We start from the raw sequence: 27,703 nt of genomic DNA, 5'->3' as shown, positions 1-27,703 counted from the left end.
GCAGCTGCGTCATTTTACATTCCCACCAGCAGTGAACAGGTTCCAATTTCTTGACATCCTTGCCAGCACTTGTTATGTATACATTTTATTTTAAACCACAAATCTTAACTCCTCCCTTAGGCTTTTTAAAAAATTGATTTTTAAATCTATTATTCATCTCAAGTATTCTTTTTTGACTAATATTAACTCACATAAAAATTACTTATTCAATGCCTGTAACATGCCAGGTACCTAATAATCATCATGCCACTTCCCTTCTAAAGATCTTTAATGCTATTTTATTTTATTTTATTGAGATGGAGTCTTGCTCTGTCACCCAGGCTGCAGTGCATGGCGTTATCTCAGCTCGCTGCAACCTCCGCCTTCCAGGTTCAAGCAATTCTCCTGCCTCATCCTTCCAAGTAGCTGGGACTATAGGTGTGCGCCACCATGCCCGGCTAATGTTTTGCATTTTTAGTAGAGACGAGGTTTCACCGTGTTAACCAGGATGGTCTTGATCTCCTGACCTTGTGATCCACCCGCCCTGGCCTCCCAAAGTGCTGGAATTACAGGTGTGAGCCACCGTGCCCAGCCTAATAACCTCTCTAAAATCCAAATGCCTTCGAATTCTGACCCCAACTCATACCTGCAATCTCAACTTCTAGTTTCCCATTTCTCTGAATGTCAGCCACAATGTACTTTCCATCATATTCCCATGCTTTTGTACACATAATTCTCTCTACCTGGAAAAATCATCTTTTCTATGAGATCCTTACCAATTTTTGATAGCAGCAACTCATTCATTCCTCTGTCTGTTCTTCTGGAGCACTCTGTCATATCCTACACTGTACTGCAACTATTTACATGTTTATCTTCCCCCATTAATCTATAAGCTTCTTGTTAACTCATCTTTGTATTCTCTGTGCCTAGTACAACAAAAACGAAGGGAAATGTAAATGAAAAGCTAAGGTAAATGAGTGGGTGCAGTCAAAAAAAGTTTTAGTAGGGATGATTCTTAAAGGCATGAGTAGAAGGAGGAGGTAAATTTAAGAACCATCAGGGCTGGAACTTGATTTATTTTTTTTCACTACCACATGCACAGGGTGCAAAAAGTATCTGGCACATTATAGGCACTCAATAAATAATTGAGTGAATTCATATTAGTCAAAAAAGAATGATACTTGATATGAATAACAGATTTTAAAAATTGTTTTTTTAAAAAAAACCTAAGGGGAGAGGTAAGATTTGTAGTTAAAAATACACTGTATACATCACAAGTGCTGGAAAGGATGTGGAGAAACTGGAACCCTCGTTCACTCCTGGTGGGAAGGTAAAATGACGCGGGTGCCATGGAAAAGTTTGGCAGTTCCTCGAAAAGTTAAATGTGGAATTATATAGTCCAGCAATTCCACTCTTAGGTGTGTACATACCCAAAAGAACTGAAAGCAAGGACTCAGATACTTATGCACCAGTAAACAAAATATATACACACAATGAAAAATTATTCAGCTATAATAAGGGATGAAATTCTGACACACGCTACAACGTGGATGAACCTTGAAAACATTATGCTAGGCCAGGCGCGGTGGCTCACACCTGTAATCCCAACACCTTGAGAGGCCGAGGCGAGCGGATCACGAGGTCAGGAGTTTGAGACCAGCCTGGTCAACACAGTGAAACCCCGTCTCTACTGAAAATGCAAAAATTAGCCAGGCCTGGTGGTGCATGTCTGTAGACCCAGTTACTCGGGAGGCTGAGGCAGGAGAATTGCTTGAACCTGGGAGGCGGAGGTTGTGGTGAGCCAAGATTGTGCCACTGCACTCCAGCCTGGGCAGCAGAGCAAGACTGTCTCACAAAACAAACAAACAAACAAAAAACCACATTATGCTAAGTGAATATGCCACACATAAGAGGATAAACACTGTATGATTCCACTTACATGATGTACCTAGAATGGGCAAATTCATAGAAATTAGAGGTTACCAGGGTGTGGAAAATGAGAATGGGGAGTTCTCTGTGGGTAAGAGTTTCTGCCTGGGATGATGAAAAAGTTCTGGAAATAGACAGTGGTGATGATTACACAATGCTGTGTAAAGATACTTAATGCCCCACTGAATTATACAGTTTAAATGGTTATATGTATTTTACAACAACAAAAATACATTTTATACTATGTGTAAACTATACCACAATAAAGTTGATTTTTAAAAAACAAAATACGACCAGGCATGGTGGCTCATGCCTGTAATCCCAGCACTTTAGGAAGCTGGGGTGGGCGGATCTCTTGAGGCCAGGAGTTCGTGGACAGACTGGCCAACATGGTGAAACCCTGTCTCTACAAAAAACACAAAAATTAGCCAGGTATGGTGGCTCATGCCTATAATCCTAGCTACTCAGGAGCCTGAGGCAGGAGAATCGCTTGAACCAAGACAGAGGTTGTACTGAGCTGAGATCATGCCATTGCACTCCAGCCTGGGCAACAGAATGAGACTCAAAAAACAACAACAACAACAACAACAATAAATAAATAAATAATCAATCATTCAGATTTTAAACCATTAATCAAAGAGTTTAAGAACATAAAAAATAGAATGACTATTCCCATGAATTGCATATTAAACATATTTACATATAAGAAAAACAAAATGTGAAAATATATAGAATTATTTTCTTTAGCAACAGTAAATGGACACAAACCTCCCACTGAGTGATTACATTTTTCAGCTTCTGGATTTCAGCATCTTTCCTTTCTAGCTCTAACTTTAGTCTTTCAATTCTTCCATCTTTCAGAACCACTTCCTGAAAAGAGAGAAACAACATTTTAGGACTTTGATTATTCTGCTAATCCTGGTTTATAATATTCCTTTGTGAAAAGTTTAAGAGGAAAAATTCTGACCGTAATTTTCTGAGGCCATCTTATGCTGTTGACTACATTTCCATTTTCACTCAATTATATAATCTTAATATATACAATGCAAGCAGGGAAGTATTTATAATTAACCCAAACATACTGACAAACAATATCAGGGCTTTCAAAGGATATTTCCATCCTGGAACAAACATATTAAAAAGTGCTCTGTGACAAGTTGTTATTAGTCTATCTTAAAAATTCAAAAATTCAAAATATGACTAAAAATACAAAATAAATAAAAAATATAAAAACTAAAATAAATAGCTTTTCTCTATATTAGCAATTAACAGGTAGAAGACATAACTAGAAAAATAATTTCCTCACAACAGCAAGAAAACCTAACCAGAAGAATAACACTAAGAAGTGATTAGGACCAACACTAAGAAAATTATAAAATCTTGAAAATGACACAAAGTATGGTTTGTAAATAGGAAGGCTACAGGTTACTTTGTAAGTTCAACTAACATTTCAATAGAAATTCCAGTAGGATGTTGTTCTTTGGAACTTATAAAGATAGTAAAGACTTCATCTGGGAGAATTCAGGATGGAAGCAAAACAAAAAGTTAATCTGATGAAGAAAGATTTGCCTACCAATTACATAAGGCAAAATAAATAAAATCATGGCACCTAGGTTGACAGAACAATGTACCAGAAAACAAAGTCCAGAAGGAGACTTGAGATATAAGAATTTATTGTAAGTAAGGATGATACTTTTAAAAAGTGAGAAAATGCTGAATTACAGAATAATGGTAGGTTATAGGACAAATGGCTAACTGGGAAAAATCAGATTAAATCGCTGTCATCTTGCACCATATACCAAAATAAACAAATTTAGTGTAAAAAAAAATCACCCCAAAGTCATACTTTTGATGAGAATATAAATGGTTCTGTTTATCTAAGGAGTAATGTGGCAACATCAACGTAGTACTCTACAAATACTCACTGAGCATCTAACTTCTAGGAGCTGGGTACACCATGGTGAACCGAACCGAAAAGATTCTGTGCTTCTTTTCTAGATTAGTAAAGCTCTTTAAAGTGGTGACACTTAAACTGAACCTTGTGTGATGAGTAGGAATTGGCTAAGTAAAAAGGGGAAGTGAGAGCTTTCCAGGTAGAAAGAACAGTATGTTTAAAGGCCTTGCAGGAAGGAAGGGCCTGGAGAATTTGAAGAAAAAAATAAGCCAGTATGGTAAGATAGTGAGGGGGAAGATGGTCCAAGATGACTTTGGAAAAGCCAGTAGAGACCTGATCCTGGAGGACCTTGTAAGCCATAAGAACAATCTGCACATTATTCTGAATAAAACAGAAAGCAGTGAAGGAGGACTGCTAGGTTAGATTTGATTGTGTGAGACTTATGTTTGTAAAGGATCCCTTTTCATGCTGTGTGGAAACGAAATGGAGTGAGGTAAGACAGGTAGAAAGATCCTTTAATAGCTACTATAACCCCAGGTCAAATAAGATTATGCTTTGGATTAGGGTGAAAGCAGTATAAATAGAGAGAAGTATATTTGAGAAATAATTTGGAGGTAGCATTTGATGAAAGGTTGAAAGAATGTGGCAGGTGAGGAAGAAGATGGACACTACAATCTAAGTGTCTAGTTTAAGTAATGAGGTGAATAGGTCAAAATTAGAAATATACTACTATTAAGTTCCAGAATCTCACTTTTAGGAATTTATCTCCAAAAGATAAATGAGGTAGCGAAGTATCTATGAAAAGTGTTCATTGTAGATTTATCACAACACAAAACTGGACATCAATTTAAATGTCAAACAATAGGATATAGGTTAAATATATAGTAAATTCAAAAACTGAAAACTAAGTCACTAAAAATGCTGATATAGAGCTATAAAATAATATCTGCATGATTCCAAAATTGTAGTGTGTGCAAAGAAAAAATTCTGGAAGAACATACACCAAAACTTTAAATTATAACTGTGTGAACATGGGATTATGAAAGATTTTACTTTATTGTTTAAAATTTCCTTTTATCAAAATTATTTTATACTGAGTAAATAATCATGGAATAATACTGTTTTACTTTTGAATAAAAATAAACCATTATGTATTTTTAGAAATCTTGATGAATATGATTATCTTTGAATAAGAAGCCCTTCTGAAATTGACATAAAAAAAGAGGAAAAATGGAAAAGATTCATAGATGTGATTTGATGAAAGATCTCAGAAAAAAAAAAACTGTAACAAAATAAAAAGGTAAAGGAAAAACAGAAAATGCAACCAATATGATAGACATATGACCAACAAACATGAAAAAAAGTACAATCTCGCTAGTAAGCAAATTCAGGTTTTATTAAACTAGTACTTTTTTTTCCTTCTTCTTGAGACAAAGTTCTCGATCTTATCTCCCAGGCTACAGTACAGTGGTGTGATCTCAGCTCACTGCAACCTCGCCTCCCAGGTTCAAGCAATTCTCCTGCCTCAGTCTCCCAAGTAGCCGGGATTACAGGTGCCGGCCACCACTCCTGGCTAATTTTTGTATTTTTAGTAGAGACAGGGTTTCACCATGTTGGCCAGGCTGGTCTTGAACTCCTGATCTCAGGCGATCCACCTGCCTCGGCCTCCCAAAGTGCTGGGATTACAGGCGTGACCCACTGCACCAGGCCAAACTGGTACATTAAAAAAATTTTTTTTCTTAGTATAAGTAATTGGAGGCAATTTACCTATAAACTGAATTATTTCATGTATAAGAATTAATGTCCCAGGCACAGTGGCTCATGCCTGTAATCTCAGCACTTTGGGAGGCAGAGGTGAGCAGATCACCTGAGGTCAGGAGTTCGAGACCAGCCTGGCCTGTAACATGGTGACCCTCTACTAAAAATACACAAACTAGCTGGGGGTGGTGGCACATGCCTGTAATCCCAGCTACTCGAGAGGCTGAGGCACAGGGATAGCTTGAACCTGAAGGGCAAAGGTTGCAGTGCGCTGAGATTTCGCCACTGCACTCCACCCTGGGCGACAGAGACTCCATCTCAAAAAAAAAAAAATTAAAAAAAAAAAATCAATGTCCTGAAATGCTCACCATTTGCGTTTAACTGAAAAAGTGGTCCATCTAACAGTTTCTACATTGATGAGGGAAAAAGTATATATCCATAGAAAAGTAAGACCACACCAAAATATCAGTACCCTAGCTGTTTTCTCTAGGTGAATGAGATTAGGGTCATTTTTCTCCCACTACAACTGAAAATTGGGGATGATAATGATATCCACCAACTTCATAGTTAGTTGTTAATAATCAAATGAGATCATACATTTTAAGTACTTAACACAGTGCCTGGCATATACATAGCAAACTCTCAAATATTTATTTTTGCCATTATCATTTCTTCATTTTACTTATCGGTAGTTCCCAAAATTTCTACAAGAGATACTACTTTTTAAAACAAAGTCATATTGTTTTAATGTATACTCATTTTTAATGAAGTCCTACATTTCAATAAAAACCTTTTAAAAAGTATCTTCTAAGTAAAAAATATTATACTAAAATGAGGATGAAAAGATGTACAAGATAAAGCCTATGCCTACAAGGCATCTGTAATCTATTAAAAATGACAGGGAAAATGTGTGATGTGAAATGTGCCATAAGAAAAACGAAATGCTATGGGGTACAGAAAAAGGAAAATTATATCCAGGTTTTCTGTGTCTCGGGTTTGGGGTTCAGCTGAGGCAGTGAGAGAGAGCTTCTGGGAGGAGATGGCATGTGAAATGAATGAAATGAACCTTGAATAAAGCTGGGACGCACCCAGCATTCTGTGACAGGAGTGGTCTGCTCCAGCTAGAAGAAAAATTGGAAGAGTATAAACAGCTAAAGATAATTAAGGATATCCTGTATAACAAGGTTTTCAAACTTATTTGACAGTGCCCTATGATAGGAATGTTTTACATAGACACACAGACACATGCACACATAGAAACAACTTTCACAAAATATAAATAGGTGTCACATACTCTGACATTTTCTCCTTTCCCATTTTTTGGTAGCAACCTACTAAACCGATTTTAGGACCTACTGAATGGGTTGGGAAACTCAGTTTGAAAAGCATAGCCTAAGGACTTTAGGTGTCAGGTCAAGGACACTGTACTTAATTCAACAGACACTGAAGTTTAAGGGCACAGCATGGCATGATGGAAGTAATGATTTATAAAAAGGCATTTGTTAGCAGGGTGTAACACATTATCTGGCATTAAAGGCAAGAAGCATGAAGATTGGTTAGATTACTGAAATAATGCCAGTAAGAGATAATGAGAGGCTAAATTAGAGAATGTTGGTAAGAATGGAAACAAAGATCTGAAAAACATTTCAAAGATTTAAAACTCTAAAAATCTTGAAAAACAGAAAAGTGAAAACAACAACAACAACAACAACAAACACACACTGTAGAATCTGGATACCTAGGTAAAATGAGGAAACCAAAAACTGAAATGACAGAAGTCAAGCCAAATGCTTGGTGTGGAGAGGAAGATGATGAGCCTGGGTTTGAACACAGTGAGAGTAAGGTATGCATCAAACAACAGGATGGAATATGCCACAAAGATAATTAATAAAACAGAGCCCCAAAGGCCACAAGAGGGGACGGGATCAGGGATGACTGATCTACCTAGTGCTGGTGCAGTTGCGGAGAAATTAGTAAGCTCACATCCTGCTGCTAGAAGACAGTATGTTGAATGCACCAAGAGCAACACAGACGCTTATATCCTTTGATTCAATTACTATCTAAAACAATCTACTCCAAGGAAACAATTCACCAAAAAATTAAATGTATGATCAGTGACTATCAAGCCATCAATTCTAAACAATGTTCAATAATAGGGCAAGTACTAAGCAACTTACAGCATGTTGATTTGGCAGGATATAACACCTGGTTTACAAAAGGGGTTAGAAAACTAGATTCATTATTGTTATAATTATTTTAAAATACCTATGCATCTAGGCATTTTCCTAGAAAAACACTATTAACAAATGAAACTAGGCTAGGCATGGTGGCTCATGCCTATAATCTCAGTAATTTGTGAGGCTGAGGTGGGCAGATCACTTGAGGTCAGGAGTTCGAGACCAGCCTGGCCAACATAGCAAAACCCTGTCTCTAGTTTAAAAAAAAAAAACAAAAAACAAAAAACAAAAATTAGCTGGGTGTGGTGGTGCATGCCAGTAATCCCAGCTACTTGGGAGGGTGAGGCAGAAGCACTGCTTGAACCCAGGAGGTGAAGGTTGTACTGAGCCAAAATAGTGCTACAGAACTCCCGCCAGGTGACAGAGTGAGACTCCATCTCCAAAAAAAAAAAAAGGAAACTAAATGTCATGTTAAGAATGACAGACTTAGGGTTGATTTACTTTTCACCTTTAAAAATGCCTAGTATATCAATGTATGCACAGTTAAAAAGGATTTTAACCTTGGAAAGCAGAAGAGTTTTCTTTCTCTGAGAAAGAAGCACAATGGGTAGAGGAAAGAGGTATACACAGAAAGAGAAGTGGATAATTCTTTAAATGGCATGAATCCTCTTTCCTCTCCTTTACACTTAATGAAATGCTATGAAAAAATTCTAATTTTTTCACTTAGGAAAAACTTCACATATGCAAAAGAATTTTATGTATGACACATTAGGTAAAAAGAAAAATAAACCAAAAAGCAGATTAAGAATTTGAACATTACCAATACCTTACCAATACCATATGCCTCTCTCCAATCATACCCCTTTTCCCTCCTCTCCTGAGGATATCCATGATTACAGATTATGTCATTCTTTTCCTTTGTTAAAGTCTTTTACTACATGTATATGAAGCCCTGAATAATGTATTACATTTCTATTTTTAATTTTTATTTATTTTTTTGAGACAGGGTCTTGCTTCAATGACCAGGTTGAAATACAGTGGCATGATCACAGCTCCCTGCAGCCTTGACTTAACAGGTTCAATCAATCCTCCTACCTCAGTCTTCTGAGTAGCTGAGACTACAGGTGCATGCCAACACACCTGGATAATTTTTTTTTTTTTTTTGTAGAGACAGGGCTATTTAAAAAAATTTATATGAATGTCATCAAATTATTATTTGGTGACCTGTGTTTTTCATTGAATGCTATGCTCTTGATATGCATCCATGTTGCTATGTATAACTACAACTTACTCACTTCTCTTATTCTTTTGCTATTACAAACAACTGAGTTTTGAACACTTTTTTTGGACATGTCTTCAAGGTTTAATCTAGGCATAGAATTTCTAGACCATAGTGTCATGCCCATTATCTTCAACTTTAAAAGTGAGTATCAAATTGTTTTCCAAAATGGTTATACCAATTTACATTCCCACTAGTGGTATGTTAATGCTGTTCTATATCCTTACTAATAATTAGTAGTCTTTACCTTCCTTCGGTTTTTTCCTAGGCACTGCAGTGAAATTAATATTACTGTAATAAACTTTGCTTTCTGCTCAAAAACCTTCAAAAATTCTTTAATGTCTGCTGACTAAATTATAAACCAGTCTTTAAATTCGCTACAATCTTTTCCAACTTAACTTACCAAATTTATATTACATTCCTCTATAAACCTTCTATTTTAATGAAACTGGTTTATACTTCATTACCTCCATACTTTTACTCAAGGCATCCCAGTTTCTTCTTCATCTCTGCATGTTCAAATTCTATTGTCTTTATAGAATGGCTGAATGGATTAAGAAATAAGACCCAATGATCTGTTGCCTACAAGAAATACATTTCACCTATGAAGACATACATAGACAGAAAATAAAGGGAAGAAAAAAGATATTCCATGCCAAGGGAAACCAAAAAAGAGCAGAAGTAGCTATATTAACATCAGACAAAATAGATTTCAAGACAAGAACTGTAAGAAGAAACAAAGAAGGTCGCTATATAAAGATAAAAGGGTCAGTTCAGCAAGAGGACATAACAATTTTAAATACATATACACCCAACACTGGAGCATTCAGATAAATAAAGCAAATATTATTAGAGCTAAAGAGAGAGATGGGCCCCAATACAATAATAGCTGGTGATTTCAACACTCCACTTTCAGCACTGGACAGATCTTCTAGAAACAAAATCAGCAAAGAAACACTGGACTTAATCTGCACTATAAACCAAAAGGACCAATAGATATTGACAGAACTTTTCATCCAACAGCTGCAGAACACACATTCTTTTCTTCAACACACAGATAATTCTGAAGGATAGACCCTATGTTAGGTCACAAAACAAGTCCTAAAACATTTTTAAAAATTGAAATAATATCAAGCATCTTTTCTGACCGCAATGAAATAAAACTACAAATCAAGGACAAAAGGAATTTTAGAAACTATACAAATACATGGAATTTAAACAATATCCTCCTGAATGATCAGTGGCTCAACAAAGAAATTAGGGAGGAAACTGAAACATTTCTTGAAACAAATGATAATGGAAAAAACACACCAAAAGCTATGGGACACAATAAAGGCAATACTAAGAGGAAAATTTATAGCTATAAGTGCCTACATCAAAAAAGAAGAAAAACTTCAAATAACCTAACAATTAATGTTAAAGAACTAGAAAAGCAAGAGCAAACCAAACACAAAATTTGAAGAAAAGAAATAATAAACATCATAGCAGAAATAAATGAAACTAAAATGAAATCAATATAAAAGAAATAAATGAAACTGAAATGAAGAACCCAAAAGTTGATTTTTTGAAAAATTAAACAAAATTGAAAAAAATTTAAAAATTAAAACAAAAAACAAAAGAAAAATTAAAATTGACAAACCTTTAACCACATTAAGAAAAAGAGAAGTTCCAAATAAAACAGAGATTAAAAAAAGGGACATTACAACTAATACTACAGAAATTCAAAGGATCATTAGTGGCTACTATGAGCAACTATATGCCAATAAATTGAAAAATCTAGAGGAAATGGACAAATTCCTAGACACATACAACCTACCAAGATTGAACCATGAAGAAACCCAAAATCTGAACAGACCACTAAGAAGATTGAAGCCATAATAAAAAGTCTTCCAATAAAGAAAAGCCCAGGATCCAATGGCTTTACTGCTGAGTTCTACCAAACACTTAAGGAATTAATACCAATCCTACTCAAACTATTTTGAGAAAAGACGAGGAGGGAATACTTCCAAATTCCTTCTATGAGGCCCTGATACCAAAACCAGACAAAGAAACATCAAAAAAAGAAAACTAGAGGCCAATATCTGATGAATATCGATGCAAAAAACCCTGAAAAAAATACTGAATTCAACAACAGATTGAAACAGAATGAAGGGCAAAAACCACATGATCATTTCAACTGATGCTGAAAAAGCATTTGATAAAATTCAACATCCCTTCATGATAAAAACCGTCAAAAAACTGGGTATAGAAGGAACATACCTCAACATAAAAAAAGCCATACACAATAAACCCACAGCAAGTAATATACTGGATGGGGAAAAACTGAAAGCCTTTCCTCTAAGATCTGGAACAAGACAAGGATGCCCACTTTCATCCTGTTATTCATTGTAGTACAGGAAGTCCTAGCTAGAGCAATCAGACAAGAGAAAGAAATAAAAGGCATCTAAATTGGAAAGGAAAAAGTCAAATTATTCTTGTTTGCAGATGATATCACTTTATATTTGGAAAAATCTAAAGGCTCCAAAAAAAACTATTAGAACTGATAAACTTAGTAAAGTGGCAGGATACAAAATCAACCTTGAAAAATCAGCAGCATTTCTACAGGCCACAGAGAACAATCCGAAAAAAAATCAAAAAATGTAATCCCATTTACAATAGCCATAAATAAAAGTAAATACCTAAGAATTAACCAAACAAGATCTCTGTAATGAAATCTATAAAACACCAATGAACGAAACTGAAGAAGAGATGACAAAATGGAAAGATATTCCATGTTCATGGGTTAGAAGAATCAATATTGTTAAAATGTCCATAACACCCAAAGCAATCTACAGATTCAATGTAATCCCTATCAAAATACCAATGACATTCTTCACAGAAATAGAAAAAACAATCCTAAAATATACATGAAACCACAAAAGACACAGAACAGCCAAAGATACCCTAAGCAAAAAGAAGAAAACTGAAAGAATCATGTTACCTGACTTCAAATTATACTACAGAGTTATAGTAACCAAATACCAAGGTACTGGCATAAACACACACACACACACAGACCACTGGAACAGAACAGAGAACCCAGAAACAAATCCACACACCTACAGTGAACTCATTTTTGGCAAAGGTGTCAAGAACATACACTGGGGAAAAATGTCTATTCAATAAACGGCACTAGGAAAATTGGATATCCATATGCAGAAGAACGAAACTAGACACCTATCTCTTCCAAAAACCAAATAAAGCTGGAGTTGCCACATGATCCCACAATCCTGCTGGGTATATACCCAAAAGAAAGGAAATCAGTATACTGAAGAGATATCTGCACTCCCATGTTTATCACAGCACTGTTTATAATAGCCAAGATTTGGAAGCAACCTAAGTGTACATCAACACATGAATGAATAAAGAAAATGTGGTATTTATACATGATGGAGTACTCTTTATCCATAAAAAAATTGTTATTTGCAACAACATGGGTGGAACTGGAGGTCATACGCTAAGTGAAATAAGCCAGAAACAGAAAGGCAAACATCACATGTTTTCACTTACTTGTGAGATCTAAAATTCAGAACAACTGAACCAATGGAGTTACAAAGTAGAAGGATGGTTACTAGAGGCTGGGAAAGGCAGCGAGGGGGTGGGCAGGAGGTAAGGATAGTTAATCTGTACCAAAAAATTAGAAAGAATGAACAAGACCTAATATGTGATAGCACAACAGGGTGACTATAGTCAATAATTTAATTGTACATTTAAAAATAATTAAAATAGCATAATTGGATTGTTTGTAACACAAAGGATAAATGCTTACAAGATGTGCTCACGTAAGCATTGCATGCCTGTATCAAAATATCTCCTGGAACCCATAAATATATATACCTACTATGTAGCCACAAAAAATAATTTAAAAAAAAAACGCAAAGAAAACCCAAATCCTACTCTAAGTTCCTAATTCAAATGCTATTTTCTCCTCACAAAGCCATCTCTGATCCCCTTTCCTGTGAATTACTATAGCATTTTAACAGTGTATCTTTTCTGGGGCTTACCATTTTTTGCCTGTACAAAAATAATTATCTATTAAGTACATACTGGTGGAAAACATGTTCTGCTAAACATTTTAAATCATAATCTATAACTTCCCTAATAGTGTAAGAATGGCAGGTAATTTCATCCCAATGTAATACAACTGATAAAACTGTTTGATTTCAAAGTTTGTTCTCTTTGCACTATGTCACACTATCACTTCGGTTTTATATCATACTGCTACTTAATTATTTAAACGTGTTAATATCAAGTTATATACCCAACTTCTTTCTATAAAGGCCTTGAGGAACCTAATTATGTGCTGAAATATACAAATATCATTCCTTCTATCCAAAAATGATCTCAGGTGGCTTTAAAATTTAAGAAGATACTACAAAGGGGAAAATCATAATGAAAAAGGAAAACCATACTCAATGAAAAAGGAAGAAGTGAATACACTAACCGTAAATGTTAATTAACATGGTTGCTTGGTGATATAGTTTGGCTCTGCCCCCACCCAAATCTCATCTTGAATTATAATAATCCCCAAATGTCAAGGTGGAACCAGGTGGAGAGGGCAGTTTCCCCCATACTGTTCTATGGTTAGTGAGTGAGTTCTCATGAGATCTGATGGTTTTATAAGGGGCTTCCCCTCTTTGCTCAGCACTCATTCTCTCTTCTGCCATCCTGTGAAGAGGTGCCTCACACCATGATTGTAAGCCTCCTGAGGACTCCCTAGCCACACAGAACTTTGAGTCAAACCTCTTTTCTTTATAAATTACCCAATCTCGGGTATTTCTTCACAGCAGTATGTGAACGGACTAATACAGTAAATGGGTACCACAGAGAGTCAGGGGCTGCTGTAAAGATACCTGAAAATGTGGATGTGACTTTGGAACTGGGTAACAGGCAGAGGCTGGAACACTTTGGAGGGTTTAGAAGACAGGAAAATGTGGGAAAATCTGGAACTTCCTAGAGACTTGTTGAATAACAATGAAGTCCAGGCTGAGGTGGTCTCAGATGGAGATGAGGAACTTGTTGGGAACTGGAGTAAGGGTCATTCTTGCTACGCTTTAGCAAAGAAACTGGTGGCTTTTTGCCGCTGCCCTAGAGATCTGTGTAACTTTGAGCTTCAGAGAGGTGATTTAGGGTACCTGGTGAAAGAAATTTCTAAGCAGCAGAGCATTCAAGAGGTGTCAGAGCATAAAAGTTTAGAAAATTTGCAGCCTGACAATGCAGTAGAAAAGAAAAATCTATTTTCTGGGTAGAAATTCAAATCCACTGCACAAGTAAGGAGGAGCCAAATGCTCATCACCAAGACAATGGGGAAAATTTCTCCAGGGCATATCAGAGACCTTCACAGAAGCCCCTCCCATCACAGGCCTGGAAGCCTAGGAGGGAAAATTGGTTTTCTGGGCTGGGTCTAGGGCCCCTATGCTGTGTGCAGCCCACAGACTTGGTGCCCTGTGTCCCAGCTGCTCCAGCTGTGGCTAAATGGGGACAAGGTATAGCTCAGGCTTTTGCTTCAGAAGGTGCAAGCCCCAAGTCTTGGCAGCTTCTACATGATGTTGGTCCTGTGGGTGCACAAAAGAACTGAGGTTTGGGAACCGTTGCCTAGATTTCAAAGGATGTATGGAAACTTCTGGATGTCCAGGTAGAGGTGTGCTACAGGGGCAGAGCCCTCACGAAGAACCTCTGCTAGGGCAGTGTGGAAGGGAAATGTGGGGTCAGAGCCCCCACACAGAGTCCCTACTGGGGCACTGCCTAGCAGAGCTATGAGAAGAGGGCCACTGTCCTCCAGACCCCAGAATGGTAGATCCATCGACGGTTTGCACTGGAAAAACCGCAGGCACTCAATGCCATCCGTGAAAGCAGTCAGTTAGCAGGGGTTGTACCCTGCAAAGCCACAGGGACAGAGCTACCCAACGCCGTGGGAGCCTATCTCTTGCATCAGCAAGACCTGGATGTGAGATGTGGAGTCAAAGGAGACCATTTTAGAACTTTAAGATTTAATGACTGCCTTATTGGATTCCAGACTTGCATGGGGCCTGTAGCCCATTTTGGCCAGTTTCTCCAATTTGGAATGGGCGTATTTACCCAATGCCTGTACTCCCACTATATCTAGGAAGTAACTAACTTACTTTTGACTTTACAGGCTCAGAGGCAGAAGGGACTTGCCTTGTCTCAGATGAAACTTTAGAGTTGGACTTTTGGGTTAATCCTGGAATGAGTTAAGACTTTGGAAGACTTTTGGGAAGGCATGATTGTGTTTTGAAATGTGAGGACATGAGACTTGGGAGGGGCCTGGGGCAGAATGAGATGGTTGGCTGGGCCCATGTGTCAAAGGTGGGACCAGGTGGGAGATAACTGAATTATGGGGATGGTTTCCCCCATACTGTTCTTGTGATAGTGCGTGAATACTCATGAGATCTAATGGTCTATAAGGGGCTTCCCCCTTCACTTGGCACTCATTCTCTCTCCTACCACCCTGTGAAGAGGTGCTTTCCACCATGATTGTAAGTTTCCTCAGGCCTCCCCAGCCAAGTGAACTGTGAGTCAATTAAATCTCTTTCCTTTATAAATTACCCAGTCTTGGCTATATCTTCATAGCAGCATGAGAATGGACTAACATGCTTGGATTGCACATAAAATTTGGAAGTCGAGGAAAGATAAGAAAACATTAAATTTAATTCAGTGCCAGAAAGAACCTCATGAGTACATCAGGGTAGGCAAGGGTTTCCCACTACTAAGTTGAGAATAGATTTTCCATAAGAAATAGTGTTATTTATAAACAAATCTTATTGCTGCTTTAGAGTAAAAAGTTCTTAAAGCTTCTCCTGTATACCATATAACACAAACATTAATAGATGGTGTTAATTTGCTATATGACTGAATTTACCAGTCTTTGTGGTAAACAAAGAGATAACATCCATTGAAGAGAGGAAAAGATGGAAAACAGATGGGAACCAGATTCCGAATTTGGAATGGCTATTGTAGGAATTTGTCAAAGTTAGAAAGAGATCAATCAAAGGACCATTAAGAAGAAATGAGACTATGGCAAAAGTTACATAGCACTGATTTTCAGATAACATTAGCAGTGTTTTAAAAAATACTTTTTAAACACCTGGTGGCTGGAGAATTAAAATAGGCAAGGTAGACAATATTCTGAGAGCCAGTGCTACATACTGGCAAGAAAGGAATCACAGAAAAATTAAGGAAGTAAGGGTAAAATGTTCATGGGGACATTACTGAAATTACTACAAGTTTCAAGCTGGGAGAATTGATGGATTGGAGGTCAATATAGGGTAAAGAACAGGTTTATAGTTAAGACGAAGTAAGAGACTAGTGGTTATGGTGAGAAAAATAAATGCAGACATAGAGGTCTGAGAGGTAACACACTTTCTCTGTATGATGGAATTTAAGATGTGGCAGTGAGGATCTTGGAGTATGTCTCACCTCTTCCTGGTCCCATATAACCAGGACCAGGGTATGAGGAGAGAAAGCATTTTTTTCTCCCTCAAATAATATATTTTGGGTAACACCGGCATGTAGCAGAGGCTGGCAACTTTTTCTGTAAAGGGTCCAACAACAAACATCTTAGACTTTATGGATTTTATACAGTCTCTGTCACGTATTTTTGTTGTTGTTGTTGGAGTCTTGCTCTGTTATTCAGGCTAGAGCGCAGCGGTGTGATCTTGGCTCACTGCAATCTCCGCCTCCTCGGTTCAAATGATTCTCCTGCCTCAGCCTTCCAAGTAGCTGAGACTACAGGCACCCACCACAACACTCGATTTTTTTTTTTTATTTTTAGTACAGACAGGGTTTCACCATGTTGGCCAGGCTGGTCTCGAACTCCTGACCTCAAGTGAGCCGCCTGCCTCAGTCTCCCAAAAGTGCTGGGATTACAGGCATGAGCCACAACACCCAGCCATATTCTCTCTTTTCTAATTTTTAAAATTATTTAATTTTGAAACACAGTCTTGCTCTGTCACTCAGGCTGGAGTCCAGAGGCACGATCTTGGCTCACTGCAACCCCACCTCCTGGGTTCAAGCAATTCTCATGTCTCAGCCTACCAAGTAGCTGACATTATAGGCATGTGCCACCATGCTTGGTTAATTTTTGTATTTTTAGTGGAGATGAGGTTTTGCTGTGTTGGCCAGGTTGGTCTTGAACTCCTGGTCTCAAGTGATCTGTCTGCTTCAGCTTCCCAGGCTGCTGGGATTACAGGTATGAGCCACCGTGTCAGGCTCTTTTCTCTTTTTAAAATACTATTTTGAAAATATGAATGCCATTCTTAGCTTACAGCCCTTGTAATAACAGACCACTGACCAGATTTGATTCATGGGCTATAGCTTACTCTGTTGTATAGGATAAAATTCTAACTTCTTAGTTTCACAGAAAAGACATTTCTGACATAAATCCAATCTATTTCTCCAGTCATGTCATCCCAGACTTGCTTAACCGTAAACTTTTTAGTTGCAGAATTTTTCAGTTTCCTAAATATTTAGTCTAGGGCCTTTTATATTTCAGGACGTCTATTCTTGCAGCTCCCTTAGACCCAAAGTCTTTCTCTATTTCTCAGCTTATACAGTTCCTCACTATCCATACTCCATCCCAAATGTCACTTTTTATATAACCATCACAATTCACCCAAGCAGTGATCAATTACCTTCACTATTCAAAACCTCTTTTTTATTGTTCATATCTCCCTTAAAGTCTTCATTTGTGCTGAATGATGATCCTTTTACAGGTCTACCTCTCCATATCCCACAATTCTGAGTGTCTAAGGGAAGAAAGGTCTTATCCATCTTCATGTTTCCACTCCCTCCTATGAGTGCCTAACAGTACATAGCTTATGGCACATGCTCAGCAAATAGTCATCAACGAATGAACTAGTTCATATAGTATAAGTATACTTCATACTTTCTAATATAAATATTTGAGTGATAATTACTAAGATCATATCCTAAACTACTACTTTACACAATAATTTGATTCTACTGCTTACTTGTTTAAAAAATAAAAATTACATTTCAATTTACTGTGATTTTAAGAGAATTTTCTATTTTACATGCCTGGTTGTGTTCATGAGCTGTACAATTATCTGTTCCATTATATTCTGTAAGCTGTTCTCTTCGTTTTTCTCTAATAAGAATTTTATGAACATCATCTTCCAGTCTATTGAAGAATCCTCCATCATGTGATAAAGTCTGAGAAGAACTCAATTCCTGTCAAAAATGAATTATGATTTACTATCATTCAACATGCATTGTTATGCATTTAATACACCTAGTCAACCACTAGAAGGGATACGCATTTGGTACACCTAGTCAAGCACTAGAAGGATTAAAAAAAAGAAAGAAAAATGACAGCTAAGAGACAATCAACCACTTAGTCCTTCTCCATCTCCAGAAGATAAAACAGTAGAGACACATTTGGAAATTTCCTTTCATCGTATTTTTTGGACTTAGATATTGCTTTTTAAATTTCTGTTATTTATATACTGAACAACTCACCCATTTAATGTGTACAAGACAGTGGTTAATATATTCAGAGTTGTACAACCATCACCCCAATCAACTGTATGACAATTCCATCACCCCAAAAAGAAACTGTACCCATTAGCAGTCACTCCCCATTTCCTCCTAATACCTGCTGCCTGCCCCAGGCAACACTAATCTATTTACTGTCTCTATAGATTTGCCTATTATGGACATTTTGTATATATGGAATAACCCAATATGTGAACCTTTGACTGGCTTCTCTGACTTAGCAAAATATTTTCAAGATTCATTCATATTATGGCTTGTAGCAGCACTTCATTCCTTTTTATTGCCAAATATCTCATCCTACATTTTATTTCTCCATTCACTGGTTGATAGACATTCAGGTTGTTGCTACTTTTTGGTTATTATGAATTATGCTGCTATAATATTCATGCACAAGATTTTGCATGGACATATTTTCAATTCTCTTGCATATATACCTAAGAGTAGAACTGCTGGTGACTCTATGTTTAACCTTTTGAGATATCACTAGATAATTTTCCAAAGCAGTCCATCATTTTACAATCCCATCAGCAGTCTAGCGGGTTGCAATTTATCCGCATTCTTATCAACACTTGTTCTGCCTTTTTCATGATAGCCACTGGGTGTGAAGTGCTGTCTCACTGGGGTTTTCGGTTGCATTTCCCTGACAGCGAATGGTGCTGAACATCCCTTTTGTGTGCTTATTGGAGATTTGTATATCTTTTTGGAGAAATGTCTTCTTAGATCCTTTGCCCATTTTTAACTGGGTTACTTGTTTTTTTGAGTTGTAACAGTTCTTTATATATTCTACATGTCTATATCTTATTGAATATGATCTGCAATCATTTACTCTCATTTCGTGGGTTGTCTTGGCATATTCTTGATGGTATTCTTTGTATCACAGAAGTTTTTAAAGTTGATGAAGTCCAATTTTATCCAAGACACCACTGCCTAACTCAAAAATTTACTTCTATATTTTCTTCTAAAAGTTTTATAGATTTAGCTCATGTGTTTAGTTCTGTGATCCATTTTGAGTTAATTTTTGTACACAGTGTGAAGAAAGGGTCGAAATTCACTCTTCTGCATGACGATATCTAGCATCATGCGTTGAGAAGACTATTCTTTTGCCCTTTTAACTGTGTTGGGACTCTTGTCCAAAATCAATAGTTTGTTTCTGAACTCTTAATCTTATTCTACCAATCTGTAAATGTCTATTCTTATGCCAGTACCACACTGTCTTGATTATCATAGCTTTATGTTGCTCAATCTTTTACATTGCTTTTTTTTTTTTTTTTTTTTTTGAGACGGATTTTCACTCTTGTTGCCCAGGCTGGAGAGCAATGGCATGATCTTGGCTCACTGCAACCTCTACCTCCTGGATTCAAGCAATTCTCCCACCTCAGCCTCCTGAGTAGCTGGTATCACAGGCATGTACGTCCAGCTAATTTGTATTTTTAGTAGAAACGAGGTTTCACCATGTTGGCCAGGCTGGTCTCGAACTCCTGACCTCAGGTGATCCGCCCGCCTTGGCCTCCCAAAGTGCTGGGATTACAGGCATGAGTCACTATGCCCAGCCTTACATTGCATTTTAAAATAATTTTTATATAAATTCTACATGCCAATAGAAGATTTGTAAAAGGTAAGATTTTTTATCACTGTCTATCCAATTATATAATAGAAATTTTACATTCTCCAAGAGAAGGAGCATTTCCTCTTCAACATCCGGTTATGAAGACAGAGATTGAAGAAAATATTCCTTTCACTCATTGGTTTCACCTATGTCCCACATTCTCTCTCCCGATCTCAGCTCACTACAACCTTCACCACCCAGGTTCAAGCGATTCTTGTGCCTCAGCCTCCCAAGTAGCTGGGATTACAGGCACATGCCACCACTCCTGGCTTTTTTTTTTTTTTTCCAGTAGAGATGGGGTTTCACCCCGTTGGCCAGTGGGTCTCAAATTCCTGACCTCAGATGATCCACCCGCCTCAGCCTCCCAAAGTGCTGGGATTACAAGTGTAAGCCACCATGACTGACCCCACATTCTTGAGCTACAGTTATTCACAATTTCACAATTTTACCCATCTCAATTGTATTTGTGGGCAAATGACCCCAAGGTTCAATAATTGTTCATACTTGTCACTTCATATTATCTTAGAAAGTAAAGTGTTTGAAAAAAAATTTATTTGTATATCAGTGCTTACTATATGAATGACATTAAAAATGATTGTACAACACTTTATATTTTGCAAAGCACTTAAACAAACATTACCTATTTGAATTTCATAAACATCATGAGAAGTTGATAGAGCAAGTATTATTTCCCCACCAAGTAATTATGGCCTTAAGAATGCATGTGCAATTGCTAAGGGATACAGGTATAACTCTAAGATTACTGCTTCATAAAAATAGTTCCAGTATATTCTTGTAATATTCTATTTTACAGCAATAAATACAGAAATGCTAAAAACACTGCTGAGCTTCTGTGGAAGGAATAACATACTGCTACCAACTAATCAGCCTCTGGATTTCATATCACTAGAGATTATAATTCTAGCCAATGTCCCTGTTTGTTGATAGTTGCTCCTATTACCATCATGCCTATCACAAAGGGTATGCTGTCTCTTAAGTATTTTTGAGTGAGGCACGAAGTTTCTTTCTGATCTAGAGATGGGATTTTTTTCAAAAGATTTATTGATAAAAAAACTACAGGGGGGAGAAAAGCAAAAATAAATCAACTACTACATCCCACACATATCAGAAAAAAAGATAAAAATATGGCAAATGTAAGAATATGAAATATTTAACTTAATAAGTCTAGTCAATTCAATTTCAGTTTAATTCAAATTCTGCACACCTATTTGGTACCAAGCATACAATGAATAATTCAAATTCTGCACACCTATTTGGTACCAAGCATACAATGAATAAGACACTATGGTGCTTATATAAGTATAGACATACAGATCAATGGAACGGAATTGAGGATCTAGATACGAGCCTTCATATCTATGATCAAATTTACTTTTTAAAAAGGTGTCAAGGTATTTTATTAAGGATATAAGAGTGTTGTGCTGGGAGAAGTGTCTATGCATATGCCAAAAGGTAAATTTGGACTTTCTTCACAATTCACAAAAATTAACTCAAAATATGGATCACAGACTTTAAAGGAAGAACTAAAACCATAAAGCCTCTAGAATAAATCATTATGGCTTGTGTTAGGCAAAGATTTATTTAATGAACACAAAATGCACAATCCACAAAGTGACAAACTAGACTTGATAACAATTTAAAATTTTTGTGCTTCAAAACACACAATTAAAAAACCAAAAAGACATCCCCAAAATATGTACGTCTATTATGTATCAATAAAAAATTAAAAAGAAAAGGCAAGGCACAGCCTGGAAGAAAGTATTTGCAAATCATGTATCTACAGCGGATTTGTTTCCAGACACATAAAGAAATTATACAAATCAATAAGAAAACACACAAAAATGAACAAAAAATTTGAATAGATATTTCAAGAAGATATAAGAATGGCTGATAAGCATATGAAAAGATGTCTGAAATCACCAGTTATTAGGAACATGCAAATTAAAACTACAATGAAATACATTACATACCCACTAGAATGGCTATAATCAAAACAAGAGATAATATCAAGTGTTGACAAGGATGCACAGGAACTAGAACTCTCATATATTGCTGGGGGGAGTGAAAAATGGTAGTCATTTTGAAAAACAACTTGACAGACTCTTCAAAAGTTAAACATAAATTCACCATACAACCCAGTCATTTCACTCCTAAGTAACCACCTAAGAGAAATTAAAACATATCCACACACAGACATATGTCAAATGTTCACAGCAAGCCTATAACCGGTGAATAAACAACATTTATACAATGAAATACTATTCAGTGGTATACTGCTGCTGCATGCTACAACATGGATATACCTCAGAAACATTATGCTAAGTGAAAGAAGCCAAACACAAAGACTACACATTCTATGAGTCCATTATAGGTTACAAGAAACTGCAAATCTCTAGAGACAGAAAGTAGATCAGTGGTTGCCAGGGGCTGAAGGTGGGAGTAGGGATTGACTACAAATGGTTATGAGGGAACTTTCTGAGATTATGGATACGTTCCAAAACTAGACTGTGTTTATGGCTGTACAACTATGAGCAAATTACATACTTGCAATAGGTGAATTTTATAGTACTTAAATTATAACTCAATACAGCTGTTAAAAAAACAAACAAAAAAACACCCTTGATCCCACACCAGTCTACTTAAAAACTAGAATATTACCTATAGACCTTCTGGCCCATCCATATACTCTTCCCTTAGTCTCATCTTCGTGCCTCCAGGAGGAACCATTACCTCAACTTAGTGTTGATCATTTCCATGTTTCTGTTGTTTTACAGATGCACCACTAAATAATAAAATTTCATTTTGTTTGGTTTCTTAACTTCTTATTACGAAAATTTTCACCCATATATTCTACACTTAGATTTAAGGATTTTCTATATTTGAACCTCCTTTTTGCGCCTAGGTACTTTATACTAAAGTACAGTTATTATGATAGTTCATCTCGAAATTCTTTCACATGCAGCTATAAAACAATTGTCCAATTTAACCATATTATCATTATCATAACTAACAAAAATCATATTTGTTAACATCACCTTATTCCTACTTATTATTATTTTGTAGACAGTTTTGCTCTAGGCATGTGCCATCACACCTGGCTAATTTTTCTATTTTTAGTAGAGAGGGGTTTCACCACGTTGGCCAGGCTGGCCTCTGACCTCCTGGCCTCAAGTGATCCACCTACCTCGGCCTCCCGAAGTGCTGGGGAACTGCGCCTGGTCTATACCTACTTTACGTTTAAATTTCAATTGTATAAAAGTATTTTATTGCTAATCTAATAAAAGCCTACACATATTGCATTTGATATCTCTTTTTTTTTTGAGACGGAGTCTCACTCTGTCACCCAGGCTGGAGTGCAGTGGCGTGATCCACTGCAAGCTCCGCCTCCCGGGTTCACGCCATTCTCCTGCCTCAGCCTCCTGAGTAGCTGGGACTACAGATGCCTGCCACCACGCCCAGCTAATTTTTTTGTTTGTTTGTTTGTTTTTTAGTAGCGACGGGGTTTCACTGTGTTAGCCAGGATGGTCTTGATCTCCTAACTTCGTGATCCACCCACCTCGGCCTCCCAAAGTGGCCGGGATTACAGCCGCTACCCACCGCGCACGGCCTGCATTTGATATCTCTTAAATCTTCCTCAATCTAGAGAACCTCATCCACACCCAAACTTTTCTTCTCCATAACAGTTTCTTGTTGAAGAGACCAGGTCAGTTGTCCTACAAAGTTATCTCTCTTCTAAATTTGCCTGATTGTTCCTTTTAGGTATCACTTAACTTGCACTTCTAACTCCTACATCTCCTGTAAAATGGAAGTCAGATCTTAAGGTTTGATTTACATATAGATTAAACATTTTTAGCAGGAATACTTAGTTCTGCTGAATTTTAAGTTTTATAAAATTGGTATCACTCTGATGCATTCCTCTGAGACTGGTTCTTCACTCAACATTCTCTTTTGGATTCATCCATGTTGTTACCTGGACTTAAATATTCATTTGCTTTCACTACTACGTAATCCATTGTGTGATTATACTAAAATTTATCCATTCTACTGAAGATAAACATTTGAATTTTTTCAAATTTGTTTCCTGAGTAGTATGGAGGTCATGATGCTGGGCCATTGCACACATAAATATTTCTGTACATGGTTCCTAGGAAATACATGCAATCTTCTCTAAGGCATGTGTACCTACAAGTGAACTGCTAAATCATAATCTGTATCAGAGGTGAACACACTACAGCCCAAAATGCTGCCTCTTTTTCACAAATGAAGTTTTACTGGAACACAGCCGTGCACGCTCATTCATTTAAGTATTGTCTATAGCTGTTTTTATACTACAGTGGCAGAACTAAGTAGTTGTGGCAGAGACTGGATGTACCTCAAAGCCTAAAATATTTGCTACCTAGTCCTTCACAGAAAAAAAACTGCTGACTCCTGGGCCATAATGAATATTTGACTTTATATGAACACCAAACTCATGCAAAATATTTGTACTAATTTGCATTCCCACCAATATAAACTGATCCAAAACTCGACTGATCTATAATCTCTGAATCTTTTTTTCTGTACACTTTGTAATTTCTGCCTGCCTGTTGAGTGGAAAAAAACCAGTATCTCAGTGTGATCATAACTGCATTTCTCTGGTTAGCAGCAAAATCGAATATTTTGTATGTTTTTGCTATTCATATTTCCTATTTTGTGAAATGCATAATGTCACTTGTCTATTTTTTATATTTTTATGAGACAGTAATCATTTGATTGGAGTTCTTTATCTGAATACTAATGCTTTATCAGTTCTGTTTTGAAAATAGCTTTTTCCCATTTGTGCCTTGTCTCTTTATATCCATTCTGGTATGTTGTGGAAAGTAAGTTATTCATTTTGAGTGACATCTACTTTATCAACCTTTTGTTTTATGGTTAGTGTTTTTGCTAAGTATTCCCCTAACCCTATGCCACAAATATATTTTACTGTATTTTATAGTTCTAAAAGTTATAAAATTTGCCTTTCATATATGCATTTAATTTATATAGAACTGATTTTAATGTGTGATAGAAGGCAGAGCTCCAATTCGGATTTTTTTCTAATATGGCTAAGAAAGAGTCCCTTGCTTTTTCATATATAAGACATTACGATGTTAGAATATTTAACACAGTGTAATATCAGCACAGGAATAAAGTCACCAGCAGAACAAAATAGCTCAAAAACAAACACATGCATATATGGAATACCGATAAATGACAGAGTGACATTATATACGGTTCTTCTTTAGGAGTTCTTAGCTACTTTTTGGCAATTGCTTTTCCATATTAGTAACTTGTTGAGTTTTTTTTTTTTCTTTTTGACACTCCTGCCTCAACCTCCTGAGTAGCTGGGATTACAGGTGCCTGCCACCAGGCCCAGGTAATTTTTTTTTTATATTTTCAGTAGAGACAGGGTTTCACTGTGTTAGCCAGGATGGTCTTGATCTCCTGACCTTGTGATCCACCTGCCTCGGCCTCCCAAAGTGCTGGGATTACAGGCGTGAGCCACTGCGCCCGGCCAACTTGTTGAGTTCTTAAAACTCCAGGATTTTCACTGCAACTGCAAAGACCCTATAGATCAATTTGAGAAAAACTGTCACTTTCATTACAATACTTTCATATTTCCAAGGGCTCCAAAGTCACCTTCTCAAGGACTAGCCTCTCAGCTTTACAGTTTTAAGATACCTTAATATACAGTAACACGCAAACTTCAAAACGGTCCATGTATATGTGCTATTTCTCTTTTACCACTCTTGAGTGCTTTTAACTTATTTCAAGAGGGAATCTAAACAATGATGTTCTGGCCAGGTATAATAGCTCACACCTATAATCCCAGCACTGTGGAAAGCAGGAGAGTTGCTTAAGTCTAGGAGTTCAAGATCAACCTGGGCAACATAGCAAGACCCCATCTCTACGAAAAGTAGAAAATATTAGCTGGGTATGGTGGTGTGCACCAGTAGTCCTAGCTACTCAGGAGGATGAGGCAGGAGGATCACTTGAGCTCAGGAGATTGAGGCTGCAGTGAGCTTTGATCACACCACTGCCCTCCAGCCTGAGTGACAGAGCAAGACCCTGTCTCAAAAGAAAATGGTATTCTTCCAGTCAGAATGGCTATTATTAAAAATAAAAAAATAACAGATGCTGATGAGGTTGTGGAGAAAAGGCTTTTACACTTTTGGTGGGAGTGTAAATTATTTCAAAGACCTAGAGGCAGAAATATGATTCAACCCAGCAATCCCATTACTGGGTAGATACCCAAAGGAATATAAATCATTCTATTATAAAGATACATGCATGCATATGTTCACTGCAGCACTATTCACAGTAGCAAAGACATGAGATCCACCCAAATGCCCATCAATGATAGACTAGACAAAGAAAATGTGGTACATATATGCCATGGAATACTGTGCAGCCATGCACAAGGATGGAGCTGGAAGCCATTATCCTCAGAAACTAATTCAGGAACAGAAAACCAAATACTGTTGTGTTCTCACTTATAAGTGGGAACTGAATGGATGAGAACATATAAACACAAGGTAGGGGGGAACAAAACACACTGGGGCCTGTGGAAGAGCGGGGGATGGGGGAAGGGAGAACATCAGGAAACACAGCTAATGGATGCTGGGCTTAATACTTAGGTGATGGGATGATCTGTGCAGCAAATTGCCATGGCACACATTTACCTATGTAACGAACCTGCAAATCTTGCACATGTACCCCTGAACTTAAAATAAAAGTTGGAAATTGAAAAAAAAAGAACACGGTGTTCTTCAATGAGCTATTACATTAAGTATGACATTATATACAAGTTAAGTTTACTTTTTCTCACCCCTAAGATGAACCTGATGGACTCAAATTTTGAACTTGACTTGAAATAATTATTATTAAACTCTTGTTATGCAAATAATACTATGCTCTGCATGGGCTACTCTCATGGAATTCACAGTGTACTGAGAGAGACAACTAGTACATGAAAGAGTAACAGACCCAATAATTAAGCACTCTTCTGTACATCAGGGATGGCAAGAATCTGTAAAATATGCACCAATTTCTTCTTTTGTAAATGGCAATATAATTAACTGATAATTGTACTTTTTCTTGCTGAGCAACAACAGTATCAGAATTCTTAACGCAAAGCTCCATAAAAGCCCTAACAATACACTTCAACTGGCAGACAAAATGAAACCTACTATGTGCCTGTTATATCATTAAAGTCCGGGCGCGGTGGCTCAAGCCTGTAATCCCAGCACTTCGGGAGGCTGAGACGGGCGGATCACGAGGTCAGGAGATCGAGATCATCCTGGCTAGCACAGTGAAACCCCGTCTCTACTAAAAAATACAAAAAACTAGCCGGGCGAGGTGGCGGGCGCCTGTAGTCCCAGCTACTCGGGAGGCTGAGGCAGGAGAATGGCGTAAAACCGGGAGGCGGAGCTTGCAGTGAGCTGAGATCCGGCCACTGCACTCCAGCC

At 37.2% G+C, this 27,703-nt stretch overlaps 1 protein-coding gene across 3 annotated transcripts in view; it reads right to left on the bottom strand.

Annotated features, from left to right (window-relative positions):
- Positions 1–27,703, bottom strand: part of GKAP1 (G kinase anchoring protein 1) — an 80,999-nt gene that overhangs the window by 11,115 nt on the left and 42,181 nt on the right. For 2 of the 3 annotated variants that reach the window (XM_073021493.1, XM_073021494.1), the window contains exons 8-9: positions 18,109–18,265; positions 2,677–2,774 (exon numbers count right to left, since the gene is read on the bottom strand). In XM_073021493.1, the coding sequence (XP_072877594.1) occupies positions 2,677–2,774; positions 18,109–18,265 (255 nt within the window). Of the gene's footprint in view, positions 1–2,676; positions 2,779–18,108; positions 18,266–27,703 lie in introns of all 3 variants that reach the window. The other variant, XM_007969604.3, reaches the window with a different exon arrangement.

Source organism: Chlorocebus sabaeus, chromosome 12, assembly GCF_047675955.1.
Source record: "Chlorocebus sabaeus isolate Y175 chromosome 12, mChlSab1.0.hap1, whole genome shotgun sequence".
In the NCBI taxonomy this organism is placed as follows: Eukaryota; Metazoa; Chordata; class Mammalia; order Primates; family Cercopithecidae; genus Chlorocebus; species Chlorocebus sabaeus.
The sequence above is the reverse complement of the archived record's forward strand: the minus strand, read 5'-3'. Positions and strand labels throughout refer to the sequence as shown.